This window comes from Bombina bombina, chromosome 5 (genome assembly GCF_027579735.1).
Source record: "Bombina bombina isolate aBomBom1 chromosome 5, aBomBom1.pri, whole genome shotgun sequence".
In the NCBI taxonomy this organism is placed as follows: Eukaryota; Metazoa; Chordata; class Amphibia; order Anura; family Bombinatoridae; genus Bombina; species Bombina bombina.
In genome coordinates this window covers 573,571,709-573,589,564 of record NC_069503.1, presented here as the reverse complement: position 1 = coordinate 573,589,564, position 17,856 = coordinate 573,571,709, and the positions used below count along the sequence as shown (strand labels likewise).

Below are 17,856 nucleotides of genomic sequence, written 5' to 3'. Positions count from 1 at the left end.
AATGTAGAAGCAAGGACAAGATCAAGAAAAGAGATCTCATTGGCATTTTAGTCAAGGGAAAGAAATATATTTAAAATATTTTCATTCAGCTTAGTTACAAATTCTTTCAGAACCTTCACTGGGCCATTCCACAGAATGTGTATGTTGTCTACATAGTGTAGCCAAAGTTAAACATATTGGTCTGCATAGTGACCGAGATTTCCAAAGATCTTATTCAATTCCCATGCCCCTAGATGCAGACATGCATAAGTGGGAGCACAGGTGGCCCCCATGACAGTGCCACGTATTTGACGGTACATTTTCCCATCAGTTGCAAAAATGTTGTTTTCCAAGATGAACTGTAGCAACCTCATTGCAAACTCTTTGTGCTTTTGAAAATGTAACCCTCTGCTATCAAGAAAATTTCTACAGGCCTTCATTCCCACCTCATGGGGAATTGAGTAGTATAAGCTTTCTACGTCCAAGGACAACAAATTGGTGTCTCGGTTAACCGAAACACCGTCTAGTTTTCTAAGTAGGTCTGGGGGATCTAGGACATAGGAGAGAAGTGTGTTCAGAAATGGTCTTAGACAAAAATCCACATATGTTCCAATCTTTTCTGTTACACTACCTATCACTGATATTATGGGGCATCCAGGAGGATTTTTAAGATTCTTATGTAGCTTCAGTATACAGTAAAAGATTGGAACAACAGGATATTCGGTATACAGATATTTAAATTCCATGGGTGCTATGATGCCCTCTCGTTTGGCCTCATTTAAAATCTTGAATAAGTAATTTTGTACCTTGGTAATAGGGTTACCTTCCACCTTTTCATATTGTGATCGATCTAATAGCTGTCGTTTAATCTCCACTAGATATTTATTTTCATCAAGTAGCACCAAACTGCCGCCCTTTTTGGCTGGCTTTATTACCAAGTTATTTGCTGATGTTAACTCTTTGAGGGCCCTACGTTCTTCTCTAGTAAGGTTACCATTCACAATCCCTGTGAAGCTCATGTTTTCGATGTCCCTTTCAACTGCTTTGACGAAAAAAGTTTACAGCAGGTACTAAACTCAGTGATGGCATATACGTTGATTTGGCTCTGAAATTCGTGGTGAAAGTGTATTTTTCATTTTCAACAGGGGTCTCTATATCGGTAGTTTCTAAATTCTCTGATTCATATATATTGGAATCTCCTTCTATGACGAGGGATTCAAGTGTATTCACAGTATCCCTGTCTTCACTATTCAATGTCACTAAGGCCCTTTCCTGTCTTGGTTTCATTACTTGTGATAAAACAATTTTCCTAGCAAAACAGTGCAGGTTCTTTGTGAGATTAAATTTATCTAAACCATATTTGGGACAAAATGACAATGCTTTTTTTAACAGGGAGATATGTTAAAGAGAGAGATTTAAAGGGGAGAGGTTAACAACTTGTAATTCATTGGAGGTCGGTATCAAAAGGCCCTCCTCCTTCCTCTCCTCATTTGTCTCCCCCTTTGCATTTTCTCATGATTGTACTGGTTCCTCTCTGTACGGGTTGACCTCGAGGGTTACCTCCTCTCTCTTCCATCTATACCTCCCCTTTCTCTTTCTCTTCCACCCCCCCCCTCTCCTGTTCTTAAAGATTCCAAATGGCCTAAATCATTTTTTGACACTTAAGTCACTGGTCGTTAAAGATGTGTGAGGCTATAACAGTGCAGGTCTTGCGCTATTAGACACTCCCTCCATCTGGAAAGCTGGCCAAAATAGCGTGGTCTCGCCGACCACACTACTTAATGTGACATCCCCATAGAAAGACCAGAGACATACCCTGTACAACACATTTAACCCTGACAGCATATTTAACATTGTACAAGCAGTTCTGGTGAACTGCTTGTGCAATGCCGCCCCCTGCAGATTTGCAGCCAATTGGCTGCTAGAAGGGGGTGTCAGTGAACCTGATCGTATATACCAGTTAAGGAGCAGCGGTCCTTCATAACTGCTGTTTCCAGTGAGCCTTCATGCTCGTGCATTCGGCCCTTGATAAATCGGTCCCTTAAGACTCTTTTTGACTTCAGAAAAAATATATATTTAAAAATATATTTAACAAGACAAAGTGAAGGCAAATAAAAAAACAACTACAAAAAGTGCTATATATATTAATTTAGACTAGTTATAAACGTACCCTAAAAACAATACATAATGAGTTAGTTGGGAAAAAGATTAACTATAACAAGAACAACAGACTTTTTTAATAAAAGACAACAAAGGAAAATGTTTTTTAATAAAGTATGTTATGCTCAATACGAATGAGATGAGAAAAATGGATTTGCAAATCTAGGGCAGCTGCTCAGTCAATAAAAAAATCCTCTTTAGCTCATATTCGTCTCTCTCTACAGTATACCGGCTAATCAGCGTTTCTCTTCAAGAATTAGTAAACCATAAAATGCTTCTTTCTGGCCTGAAACTAGAAGATACAGCAAACATGACAATGAATGATAGTTTATCAGACATGGAGTCTGAAGCAATATTTGATGTTATATTACTCATTAACGTATTGTGTTTAGGTCACTAATATAAAACTTTCTCTGTGCTTGTTACAAATCAGTTGTTTCCAAAATGGGTCGTCTGTTGCTGTTTTTTTCTTTTCTTTTATGTCTTTCAACTTTTGTGAGTGCTGACTTCTTGATAGAAGCCATAAGAAACATCCAGGTTGGTCATAATATGTATATATATATTTTATCATTGGAGATGATCTCAGGTTTTTTTTATGTTTTTTGCAAAATAAATTATGTAAATATAGTCAGCATACTGTATAAGTGATGAACACCCCCCCCCCCCCAGAAAACATGTAAAAAAATGTCACTGTATTTGTTAACCTGTTGTTTATCTGTTAAATTAAAATGTATATACTTAAAATACCAACCACCAGATAAAAGACAATTAAATGTCAGGTGTACATGCTAATTAATTAATACACAGCTGAAACACGTATATGTTGAAAATCTATGTTTACAGTGTGTTGGGATGGTTATAGGTGATGTCCAATTAACTTATGTTACAAAAACATAGAAAGATGTGACCTCACCCGGGTTAGCCCCCCCATATTCAAAATTTTAACAAATTATCATTCCATTTGTTAGATCTTTGTTAGATCAGGTTAGATCAACTGTTTTTTTCGTTAGATCTACTCTAAAATATGAAATATTAACAATCGATTTCAGGGGGGGCTAACCCGTAGCAAGCCCCCCTTAACAAAAATTTTGACAAAATGTTATTGATTATGATAGCTCCACATTAGATCTGGTTTGATCAGCCAAAAGTTTTGTTAGATCTAGTCTAATTACTGAGATATTGCATTTTTAATGAGGGGGGGCTAGCCCCCCTCAACTGAAATCTGGACCAAATTTTATTGATCTTGATAGATATACGTTAGATCAGGTTAGATCAACTGTTTTTTTCGTTAGATCTATCACGCAAGCGGTGGTATTCACAATCCTAGTTTGTGTGCGGGGGAGGGGTGATCCACGGGTTAGCCCCCCCTCAACTGAAATCTGGACCAAATTTAATTGATTTTGATAGATATACGTTAGATCAGGTTAGATCAACTGTTTTTTTCGTTAGATCTATCACGCAAGCGGCGGTATTCACAATCCTATTTTGTGTGCGGGGGAGGGGTGATCCCTGGGTTAGCCCACCCTCAACTGAAATCTGGACCAAATTTGATTGATTTTGATAGATATACGTTAGATCAGGTTAGATCAACTGTTTTTTTCGTTAGATCTATCACGCAATCGGCGGTATTCACAATCCTAGTTTGTGTGCGGGGGAGGGGTGATCCCCGGTTAGCCCCCCTCAACTGAAATCTGGACCAAATTTGATTGATTTTGATAGATATACGTTAGATCAGGTTAGATCAACTGTTTTTTTCGTTAGATCTATCATGCAAGCGGCAGTATTAACAATCCTATTTTGTGTGCGGGGGAGGGGTGATCCCCGGGTTAGCCCCCCCCTAAACTGAAATCTGGACCAAATTTTATTGATTTTGATAGATATACGTTAGATCAGGTTAGATCAACTGTTTTTTTTGTTAGATCTATAACGCAAGCGGCGGTATTCACAATCCTAGTTTGTGTGCGGGGGAGGGGTGATCCCCAGGTTAGCCCCCCCTCAACTGAAATCTGGACCAAATTTGATTGATTTTGATAGATATACGTTAGATCAGGTAAGATCAACTGTTTTTCGTTAGATCTATCACGCAAGCGGCGGTATTCACAATCCTAGTTTGTGTGCGGGGGAGGGGTGATCCCCGGGTTAGCCCCCCTCAACTGAAATCTGGACCAAATTTGATTGATTTTGATAGATATACGTTAGATCAGGTTAGATCAACTGGTTTTTTTGTTAGATCTATCACGCAAGCGGCGGTATTCACAATCCTAGTTTGTGTGCGGGGGAGGGGTGATCCCCGGGTTAGCCCCCCCCTCAACTGAAATCTGGACCAAATTTAATTGATTTTGATAGATATACGTTAGATCAGGTTAGATCAACTGGTTTTTTTTGTTAGATCTATCACGCAAGCGGCAGTATTCACAATCCTATTTTGTGTGCGGGGGAGGGGTGATCCCCGGGATAGCCCCCCCTAAACTGAAATCTGGACCAAATGTTATTGATTTTGATAGATATACATTAGATCAGGTTAGATCAACTGTTTTTTTCGTTAGATCTATCACGCAAACGGCGGTATTCACAATCCTAGTTTGTGTGCGGGGGAAGGGTGATCCCCGGGTTAGCCCCCCCTCAACTGAAATCTGGACCAAATTTGATTGATTTTGATAGATATACGTTAGATCAGGTAAGATCAACTGTTTTTCGTTAGATCTATCACGCAAGCGGCTGTATTCACAATCCTAGTTTGTGTGCGGGGGAGGGGTGATCCCCGGGTTAGCCCCCCCTCAACTGAAATCTGGACCAAATTTGATTGATTTTGATAGATATATACGTTAGATCAGGTAAGATCAACTGTTTTTTTCGTTAGATCTATCACGCAAGCGGCGGTATTCACAATCCTAGTTTGTGTGCGGGGGAGGGGTGATCCCCGGGTTAGCCCCCCCCCCCCTCAACTGAAATCTGGACCAAATTTAATTGATTTTGATAGATATACGTTAGATCAGGTTAGATCAACTGTTTTTTTTTCGTTAGATCTATCACGCAAGCGGCAGTATTCACAATCCTATTTTGTGTGCGGGGGAGGGGTGATCCCCGGGTTAGCCCCCCCTAAACTGAAATCTGGACCAAATGTTATTGATTTTGATAGATATACATTAGATCAGGTTAGATCAACTGTTTTTTTCGTTAGATCTATCACGCAAGCGGCGGTATTCACAATCCTATTTTGTGTGCGGGGGAGGGGTGATCCCTGGGTTAGCCCCCCCTCAACTGAAATCTGGACCAAATTTGATTGATTTTGATAGATATACATTAGATCAGGTTAGATCAACTGTTTTTTTTCGTTAGATCTATCACGCAATCGGCGGTATTCACAATCCTAGTTTGTGTGCGGGGGAGGGGTGATCCCCGGTTAGCCCCCCCTCAACTGAAATCTGGACCAAATTTGATTGATTTTGATAGATATACATTAGATCAGGTTAGATCAACTGTTTTTTTCGTTAGATCTATCACGCAAGCGGCGGTATTAACAATCCTATTTTGTGTGCGGGGAGGGGTGATCCCCGGGTTAGCCCCCCCTAAACTGAAATCTGGACAAAATTTTATTGATTTTGATAGATATACGTTAGATCAGGTTAGATCAACTGTTTTTTTTTTGTTAGATCTATAACGCAAGCGGCGGTATTCACAATCCTAGTTTGTGTGCGGGGGAGGGGTGATCTCCGGGTTAGCCCCCCCCTCAACTGAAATCTGGACCAAATTTGATTGATTTTGATAGATATACGTTAGATCAGGTAAGATCAACTGTTTTTCATTAGATCTATCACGCAAGCGGCGGTATTCACAATCCTAGTTTGTGTGCGGGGGAGGGGTGATCCCCGGGTTAGCCCCCCCCCTCAACTGAAATCTGGACCAAATTTGATTGATTTTGATAGATATACGTTAGATCAGGTTAGATCAACTGTTTTTTTCGTTAGATCTATCACGCAAGCGGCGGTATTAACAATCCTATTTTGTGTGCGGGGAGGGGTGATCCCCGGGTTAGCCCCCTTAACTGAAATCTGGACCAAATGTTATTGATTTTGATAGATATACGTTAGATCAGGCTAGATCAACTGTTTTTTTTTTGTTAGATCTATCACGCAAGCGGTGGTATTCACAATCCTAGTTTGTGTGCGGGGGAGGGATGATCCCCGGGTTAGCCCCCCCTCAACTGAAATCTGGACCAAATTTGATTGATTTTGATAGATATACATTAGATCAGGTTAGATCAACTGTTTTTTTTTGTTAGATCTATCACGCAAGCGGCGGTATTAACAATCCTATTTTGTATGCGGGGGAGGGGTGATCCCCGGGTTAGCCCCCCTTAACTTAAATCTGGACCAAATTTGATTGATTTTGATAGATATACGTTAGATCAGGTTAGATCAACTGTTTTTTTTTTGCTAGATCTATCACGCAAGCGGCGGTATTCACAATCCTATTTTGTGTGCGGGGGAGGGGTGATCCCCGGGTTAGCCCCCCCTCAACTGAAATCTGGACCAAATTTGATTGATTTTGATAGATATACATTAGATCAGGTTAGATCAACTGTTTTTTTCTTTAGATATATCACGCCAGCGGCGGTATTAACAATCCTATTTTGTGTGCGGGGGAGGGGTGATCTCCGGGTTAGCCCCCCCTCAACTGAAATCTGGACCAAATTGTATTGATTTTTATAGATATACGTTAGATCAGGTTAGATCAACTGTTTTTTTCGTTAGATCTATCACACAAGCGGCGGTATTCACAATCCTAGTTTGGGTGCGGGGGAGGGGTGATCACTGGGCTAGACCCCCCTCAACTGAAAACCGGACCAAATTTTATTGAATTTGATAGATATACATTAGATCAGGTTAGATCAACTTTTTATTTTTGTTAGATCTATCACGCAAGAGGCGGTATTCACAATCCTATTTTGTGTGCGGGGGAGGGGTGATCACTGGGCTACCCCCCATCAACTGAAATCCAGACCAAATTTTATTGATTTTGATAGATATATACGTTAGATCAGGTTAGATCAACTGTTTTTTTCATTATAGCTATCACGCAAGCGGCGGTATTCACAATCCTAGTTTGTGTGCGGGGGAGGGGTAATCACTGGGCTAGCCCCCCCCCCAACTGAAATCCGGACCAAATTTTATTGATTTTGATAGATATACGTTAGATCAGGTTAGATAAAAAAAAAAATTGTTAGATCTATCACGCAAGCGGCGGTATTCACAATCCTAGTTTGTGTGAGGGGGAGGGGTGATCCCCGGGTTAGCGCCCCCTCAACTGAAATCTGGACCAAATGTGATTGATTTTGATAGATATACGTTAGATCAGGTTAGATGAACTGTTTTTTTTTTTTGTTAGATCTATCAAGCAAGAGGCAGTATTCACAATCCTAGTTTGTGTGCTGGGCAGTGTGACAGGGTTGGGGGGTGAGTGTGACAGTGCGAGGGAAGGTGAGTGTGACAGGATTAGTGGGTTAATGTGATCAGGTGAGTGTGGCAGGGTGAAGGGGGTGTGTGTGACAAAGTGATAGACAGGGTCGGGGTGGAACCAAAAATAGGCCCAATCATTTTAAGGCAAAGCAGCCCATCCCAATTTCTTGTCAACACCAGAATTTTTGTTTTTTAAAAAGATAGATAATCCCTTCATTACCCATTCCCCAGTTTTGCACAACCAACAATGTTATATTAATGTACTTTTTACCTCTGTGATTACCTTGTATCTAAGCCTCTGCAGGCTGCTTCTTATCTCAGTTATATTAATATACTTTTTACCTCTGAGATTAGCCTGTATCTAAGCCTCTGCAGACTGCTCCTTATCTCAGTTATATTAATATACTTTTTACCTCTGTGATAATCTTGTATCTAAGCCTCTGCAGACTGCCCCCTTATCTCAGTTATATTAATATACTTTTTACCTCTGTGATTACCCTGTATCTAAGCCTCTGCAGACTGCCCCTTATCTCAGTTATATTAATATACTTTTTACCTCTGTGATTACCTTGTATCTAAGCCTCTGCAGACTGCTCCTTATCTCAGTTATATTAATATACTTTTTACTTCTGTGATTACCCTGTATCTAAGCCTCTGCAGACTGCCCCTTATCTCAGTTATATTAATATACTTTTTACCTCTGTGATTACCCTGTATCTAAGCCTCTGCAGACTGTCCCTTATCTCAGTTATATTAATATACTTTTTACTTCTGTGATTACCCTGTATCTAAGCCTCTGCCGACTGCCCCTTATCTCAGTTATATTAATATACTTTTTACCTCTGAGATTAGCCTGTATCTAAGCCTCTGCAGACTGCTCCTTATCTCAGTTATATTAATATACTTTTTACCTCTGTGATAACCTTGTATCAAAGCCTCTGCAGACTGCCCCCTTATCTCAGTTATATTAATATACTTTTTACCTCTGTGATTACCCTGTATCTAAGCCTCTGCAGACTGCCCCTTATCTCAGTTATATTAATATACTTTTTACCTCTGTGATTACCTTGTATCTAAGCCTCTGCAGACTGTTCCTTATCTCAGTTATATTAATATACTTTTTACTTCTGTGATTACCCTGTATCTAAGCCTCTGCAGACTGCCCCTTATCTCAGTTATATTAATATACTTTTTACCTCTGTGATTACCCTGTATCTAAGCCTCTGCAGACTGCCCCTTATCTCAGTTATATTAATATACTTTTTACTTCTCTGATTACCCTGTATCTAAGCCTCTGCAGACTGCCCCTTATCTCAGTTATATTAATATACTTTTTACTTCTGTGATTACCTTGTATCTAAGCCTCTGCAGACTGCTCCTTATCTCAGTTATATTAATACACTTTTTACTTCTGTGATTACCTTGTATCTAAGCCTCTGCAGACTGCCCCTTATCTCAGTTATATTAATATACTTTTTACTTCTGTGATTACCTTGTATCTAAGCATCTTCTAACAGCCCCCTGATCACAAGACATTTTATTTATTATGTGTTGACTTTCATTTTAGCCAATTAGTGCAGTGTCAGCCACAAGCCACGGGCGTGATCACAATGTTATTTATATGGCTCACATGAACTAGCTCTCCCCTGTTGTGAAAAGCAAATAAAAAAGCATGTGATAGGAGACGGCCTTTAAGGGCTTAGAAATTATCATATGAGCCTTCCTAGGTTTTGCTTTTAACTAAGAATACCAAGAGAACAAAGCAAAATTGGTGATAAAAGTAAATTGGAAAGTTGTTTAAAATTGCATGCCCTATTTGAAACATAAAAGTTTTTTTGGGACTTGACTATCCCTTTAACACTCGCTTGTCCAGGATGATTGAAATGCTGTGCTATAGTGCAACTGTTTGCACCACAGCAGGGGATGGCGCTGCGCAAGAATTGTCTTGTGCAAAATTACATTTTACCTTGCTTTGAAACATGGCCACCTGCAGGGATGGTAAATATACCCCAATGTGTGACATCCAGCACTACAGAAATACACTTGTATGAACGCAGACCCCACATACAGACACTCATTTGCACGCACATCACACATACACCCACTTACTCTCATATGTTAGCAGATCACACATACACCCACTTCCAAACACACTCATATGCAAGCACATCACACATACACACACTCATATGCAAGCAGTAGCACATCACACATACACATACTCATATGCAAGCACATCACACATACACACACTGATATCTAAGCACATCACACATACACACACTCATATGCAAGCACATCACACATACACACACTCATAGGTAAGCACATCACACATACACACACTCATATGCAAGCACATCACACATACACACACTCATATGCACGCACATCACACATACACCCACTTATACTCATATGTTAGCAGATCACACATACACACACTCATATGCCTGCACATCACACATACACACACTCATATGCACGCACATCACACATACACCCACTTACACACATATGTTAGCAGATCACACATACATCCACTTCCAAACACACTCATATGCAAGCACATCACACATACACACACTCATATGCACGCACATCACACATACACACACTCATATGCACACACATCACACATACACACACTTACACACACTCATATGTAAGCAGATCACACATACACACACTTCCAAACACACTCATATGCACGCACATCACACATACACACACTTACACACACTCATATGTAAGCACATCACACATACACACACTTACACACACTCATATGCAAGCACATCACACATACACACACTCATATGTAAGTAGATCACACATACACCCACTTCGAAACACACTCATATGCAAGCACATCACACATACATAGACACACACATATGCACGCACATCACACATACACCCACTCATATGCACGCACATCACACATACACCCACTTACACTCATGTGTAAGCACATCACACATACACACACTCATATGCAAGCACATCACACATACACACACTTACACACACTCATATGTAAGCACATCACACATACAGACACTCATATGCACGCACATCACACATACACACACTCATATGCACGCACATCACACATACACACACTCATATGCACGCACATCACATATACACACACTCATATGCACGCACATCACACATACACCCACTCATATGTAAGCAGATCACACATACACCCACTTCCAAACACACTCATATGCAAGTACATCACACATACACACACACACTCATATGCACGCACATCACACATATACCCACTCATATGCACGCACATCACACATACACCCACTTACACTCATGTGTAAGCAGATCACATATACACAAAATTACACTCATGTGTAAGCAGATCACAAATACACACACTTCCAAACACACTCATATGCAAGCACATCACACATACACCCACTCATATGCACGCACATCACACATACACACACTTACATACACTCATATGTAAGCACATCACACATACAGACACTCATATGCACGCACATCACACATACACACACTCATATGCACGCACATCACACATACACACACTCATATGCACGCACATCACATATACACACACTCATATGCAAGCACATCACACATACACACACTCATATGCACGCACATCACACATACACATACACACACTCATATGCAAGCACATCACACACACACACACTCATGTGCACGCACATCACACATACACATACACACACTCATATGCACGCACATCACACATACACACACTTACACACACTCATATGTAAGCAGATCACACATACACACACTTCCAAACACACTCATATGCAAGCACATCACACATACACACACTCATATGCACGCACATCACACATACAGACACTCATATGCACGCACATCAAACATACACACACTCATATGCACGCACATCACACATACACACACTCATATGCACGCACATCACACATACACACACTCATATGCACGCACATCACACATACACCCACTTACACTCATATGTAAGCAGATCACACATACACCCACTTCCAAACACACTCATATGCAAGCACATCACACATACACACACTCATATGCACGCACATCACACATACACCCACTCATATGTAAGCAGATCACACATACACCCACTTCCAAACACACTCATATGCAAGCACATCACACATACACACACACACTCATATGCACGCACATCACACATACACCCACTCATATGCACGCACATCACACATACACCCACTCATATGTAAGCAGATCACACATACACCCACTTCCAAACACACTCATATGCAAGCACATCACACATACACACACACACTCATATGCACGCACATCACACATACACCCACTCATATGCACGCACATCACAAATACACCCACTTACACTCATGTGTAAGCAGATCACATATACACAAAATTACACTCATGTGTAAGCAGATCACAAATACACACACTTCCAAACACACTCATATGCAAGCACATCACACATACACCCACTCATATGCACGCACATCACACATACACACACTTACACACACTCATATGTAAGCACATCACACATACAGACACTCATATGCACGCACATCACACATACACACACTCATATGCACGCACATCACACATACACACACTCATATGCACGCACATCACATATACACACACTCATATGCAAGCACATCACACATACACACACTCATATGCACGCACATCACACATACACATACACACACTCATATGCAAGCACATCACACACACACACTCATGTGCACGCACATCACACATACACATACACACACTCATATGCACGCACATCACACATACACACACTTACACACACTCATATGTAAGCAGATCACACATACACACACTTCCAAACACACTCATATGCAAGCACATCACACATACACACACTCATATGCACGCACATCACACATACAGACACTCATATGCACGCACATCAAACATACACACACTCATATGCACGCACATCACACATACACACACTCATATGCACGCACATCACACATACACACACTCATATGCACGCACATCACACATACACCCACTTACACTCATATGTAAGCAGATCACACATACACCCACTTCCAAACACACTCATATGCAAGCACATCACACATACACACACTCATATGCACGCACATCACACATACACCCACTCATATGTAAGCAGATCACACATACACCCACTTCCAAACACACTCATATGCAAGCACATCACACATACACACACACACTCATATGCACGCACATCACACATACACCCACTCATATGCACGCACATCACACATACACCTACTTACACTCATGTGTAAGCAGATCACACATACACACAATTACACTCATGTGTAAGCAGATCACACATACACACACTTCCAAACACACTCATATGCAAGCACATCACACATACACACACTCATATGCACGCACATCACACATACACACACTCATATGTACGCACATCACACATACACACACTCATATGCACGCACATCACACATACACCCACTTACACTCATATGTAAGCAGATCACACATACACCCACTTCCAAACACACTCATATGCAAGCACATCACACATACACACACTCATATGCACGCACATCACACATACACCCACTCATATGTAAGCAGATCACACATACACCCACTTCCAAACACACTCATATGCAAGCACATCACACATACACACACACACTCATATGCACGCTCATCACACATACACCCACTCATATGCACGCACATCACACATACACCCACTTACACTCATGTGTAAGCAGATCACACATACACACACTTACACTCATGTGTAAGCAGATCACACATACACATACTTCCAAACACACTCATATGCAAGCACATCACACATACACACACTCATATGCACGCATATCACACATACAGACACTCATATGCACGCACATCACACATACACACACTCATATGCACGCACATTACACATACACACACTCATATGCACTCACATCACACATACACCCACTTACACTCATATGTAAGCAGATCACACATACACCCACTTCCAAACACACTCATATGCAAGCACATCACATATACACACACTCATATGCATGCACATCACACATACACACACTCATATGCAAGCACATCACACATACACATACACACACTCATATGCAAGCACATCACACATACACACACTCATATTCACGCACATCACACATACACATACACACACTCATATGCAAGCACATCACACACACACACACTCATATGCACGCACATCACACATACACATACAAACACTCATATGCACACACATCACACATACACACTTACACACACTCATATGTAAGCAGATCACACATACACCCACTTTCAAACACAGTCATATGCAAGCACATCACACATACACACACTCATATGCATGCACATCACACATACACCCACTTACACAAACTCATATGTAATCAAATCACACAAACACACACTTCCAAACACACTCATATGCACGCACATCACACATACACCTTCTTACACACACACACTCATATGAGAATACGGACGCTTGCATGATAGATGTAATGAAAAAAACAGTTGATCTAACCTGATCTAAAGTATATCTATCAAAATCAATAAGATTTGGCCCAGATTTCAGTTGAGGGGGGGCTAACCCAGGGATTACCCCTCCCCCGCACACAAAATAAGATTGTGAATACCGCCGCTTGCGTGATAGATCTAACAAAAAAACAGTTGATCTAACCTGATCTAACAAATATCTATCAAAATCAATAAAATTTGGTCCAGATTTCAGTTGAGGGGGGGCTAACCCGGGGATCACCCCTCCCCCGCACACAAAATAGGATTGTTAATACCGCCGCTTGCGTGATAGATCTAACGAAAAAAACAGTTGATCTAACCTGATCTAACGTATATCTATCAAAATCAATCAAATTTGGTCCAGATTTCAGTTGAGGGGGGGCTAACCCGGGGATCACCCCTCCCCCCCCACACAAAATAGGATTGTGAATACCACAGCTTGCGTGATAGATCTAACAAAAAAAAACCAGTTGATCTAACCTGATCTAACGTATATCTATCAAAATAAATCAAATTTGGTCCAGATTTAAGTTGAGGGGGGGCTAACCCGGGGATCACCCCTCCCCCGCACACAAACTAGGATTGTGAATACCGCCGCTTGCGTGATAGATCTAACGAAAAAAACAGTTGATCTAACCTGATCTAACGTATATCTTTCAAAATCAATCAAATTTGGTCCAGATTTCAGTTGAGGGAGGGCTAGCCCCCCCTCATTAAAAATGCAATATCTCAGTAATTAGACTAGATCTAACAAAACTTTTGGCTGATCTAACGTGGAGCTATCATAAGCAATAACATTTTGTCAAAATTTTTGTTGAGGGGGGCTGGCTACGGGTTAGCCCCCCTGAAAAAGATTGTTAATATTTCATATTTTGAAGTAGATCTAACGAAAAAAAACCGTTGATCTAACCTGATCTAACAAAGATCTAACAAATGGAATGATAATTTGTTAAAATTTTGAATATGGGGGGGCTAACCCGGGTGAGGTAAAGATGTGTATACATTTTTTTTTTTAATAAATAGAACAGGGTTATAGTGTACATGAGCTGTGTTATGTTTATGCTGCTTTTATTACTGTTTAGAATGTAATGATTATAACTTATATACCTAAATCAAATCATTATGGTTTTTAAACCCACATATCACTTTTAAGTAAGCCATAGTAACTGTGGATTTATGGGTATAGGAGTAGGGTTGTCATGTTTTCCTGGACACTTATAAGTTACACATGCTGCAGGGTATACAGGGAGGAACATGAATAGTGCTGTCCAGCATCACTTTTTGTGTGCTATCCATGGGTGCAATTCATGTTCCCCTCTGCACACCCTGCAGCATGTGTAACTCATAAGTGTCCAGGAAAACATGGCCAAGGTGGCAACCCTATATAGGGGGCACGTGTGTTGAATCGGTAATATATATTGATAATAGTGTAAAACTACTTATTATAGATTAGGCAAATCTTAATGTATTGAGCATAAAGCATTTTATGGTTTGGCTACAAATAAAGAATTGTACAGGAATTTAATTTCTCCCAGAAGAAAGTGTTTTCAACTTTTATGATCTACAATAACAGAATTCAGACAGATCTCACATTGTACATTGTCAAAGTGCACAATGGCAAAATATACCCATTGAAAATATGTACCTTTTTCTGTCTTTCCAAATGTTAACTTCTTAATGTACAGAATGGGATTAACTGGGCAGTAGAACATTTGTTGAAACAAAAACATTAAAAAAAAAAAACCTCTTTCAAACTGTCTACTCTTCTATGTGATGTGATGTGTTTTTTTTAAAGGAATACCATGGATTTCACAACCTTGCAAGATTTAAGTTATTGTCAAAAGATCTCAACATGAGATACTGTATTTTCAAAATGGCGTCTTTTAACCTTTTAATGCCGTTATGCCGTTCTATTCCGTCATAATTACACTGGGATTTAAAGCCGTTATGACGGAATAGAACGTCATAGCTAACGGCTGTCTTGAAGCCTTCTGTGCTTCTAGGATTTGATTGCGGTCTGGAGGGCATTCCTAGGGTTGTAGGGACGCCCCCCAGATGCGATCCAATAATTGAAATCTCGCGATCGTGTAGTTTCAATTTGTCTACATCGGAACAGTTGTTCCGATGTAGGCACTTTAACCCTGTCACGAAAGGGTTAAAAACAAAAATGTTTAATTCTAGTTTTTAAAAACCCTATACAAGGGATCTTCAATATCCACAAACACACTACAAATATAAAAAAATAACATTCTTTTCATAACGACATAATTAAAGAGACTAATCGCTTTTTACAAAACTAATGTACTATAACTTAATATCTGCATTTGTGTAATGTTAAGTTATATGTTAACTAAATACAGGCATTGTAAGAACACATTTAAAAAACACGTTTTTAACATCTTATAGTCATGAACTTTGTGTTCTCGTATTTCTAGCAATTGTTATTTACTGGACGAGATGTAACTGGATAAAAACATGTAACTGGCTGATTAGTAAAAAGAAATACATACAATAGTAAAGGGCTTTTAAAGAAATTAATCTAGACCATTGTATAATAAGTACAGCCAGTTATGGCATTGATGGCTCTCTTAAAGGGACACTGAACCCAAATATTATCTTTCATGATTCAGATAGAGCATGAAATTTTAAGCAAGTTTCTAATTTACTCCTATTATCAATTTTTCTTCGTTCTCTTGCTATCTTTATTTGAAAAAGAAGGCATCAGCTTTTTTTTTGGTTCAGTTATATGGACAGCACTTTTTTATTGGTGGATGAATTTATCCACCAATCAGAAAGGACAACCCAGGTTATTCACCAAAAATGGGCCGGCATCTAAACTTATATTCTTGCATTTCAAATAAAGATACCAAGATAATGAAGAAAATTTGATAATAGGAGTAAATTAGAAAGTTGCTTAAAATTTCATGCTCTATCTGAATTACGAAAGAAAAAATTTGGGTTCAGTGTCCCTTTAACTGTGTTTTGCCCAAAAATAGTATTCCATCCTAAAACTCTTAAAATGTTCAAAAAAGACCAGTTTGACCGTATAGTAAATCCTGTAGGCTGTGGAGTTTAATAAATAAAAAATGGACCTTGAAAAGTGCTGGAATATGATTTACAGGACTCTGCCCTGTATACCCTTATATCCCATGGTCCAATAATGTATTTTTCGAGGCCCACATTTTTATTTTAATGATTCAGAGAGAACATGCAATTTTAAACAACTTTCCAATTTACTTGTATTATTTAATTTGTTGTTCTCTTGGTATTCATTGTTGAAAAGCATACATAGGTAGCCTAAGGAGCTGCTTATTGGTGGTTGCACATATCTGCCTCATGTTATTGGCTTAACCATGAGTTTTTATGTTTCTTCAACAAAGGATAACAAAATAATGAAGTAAATTAGATAATAAAAGCAAACTAGAAATCTGTTTAACCCTTTGGCTGCTAAGCCATTTCCCACCCGTGTGCTAAGCTGGTTTTGAGCTTTTTGTTGCAGTTCACGTTTAAACACTTTTAGAAGTAAAGTTTGAGTGAATAAACTATACAAACTATGTATTGTTTTTTAGCAGACCCAGCATATTAAAAATATACCATTATTATATGTGTATGTATCATCAGGTTTAAAAAATAG

General features: G+C 39.7%; 1 protein-coding gene across 1 annotated transcript in view; it reads left to right on the top strand.

The window, feature by feature from the left end:
* Window positions 1-2,583: 2,583 nt before the first annotated feature.
* Window positions 2,584-17,856, top strand: part of LOC128660593 (inter-alpha-trypsin inhibitor heavy chain H3) — a 342,570-nt gene continuing 327,297 nt past the window's right edge. Inside the window, exon 1 of the mRNA XM_053714519.1 lies at window positions 2,584-2,676. Coding sequence (XP_053570494.1) covers window positions 2,584-2,676 — 93 coding nt within the window. The remainder of the gene's footprint in view (window positions 2,677-17,856) is intronic.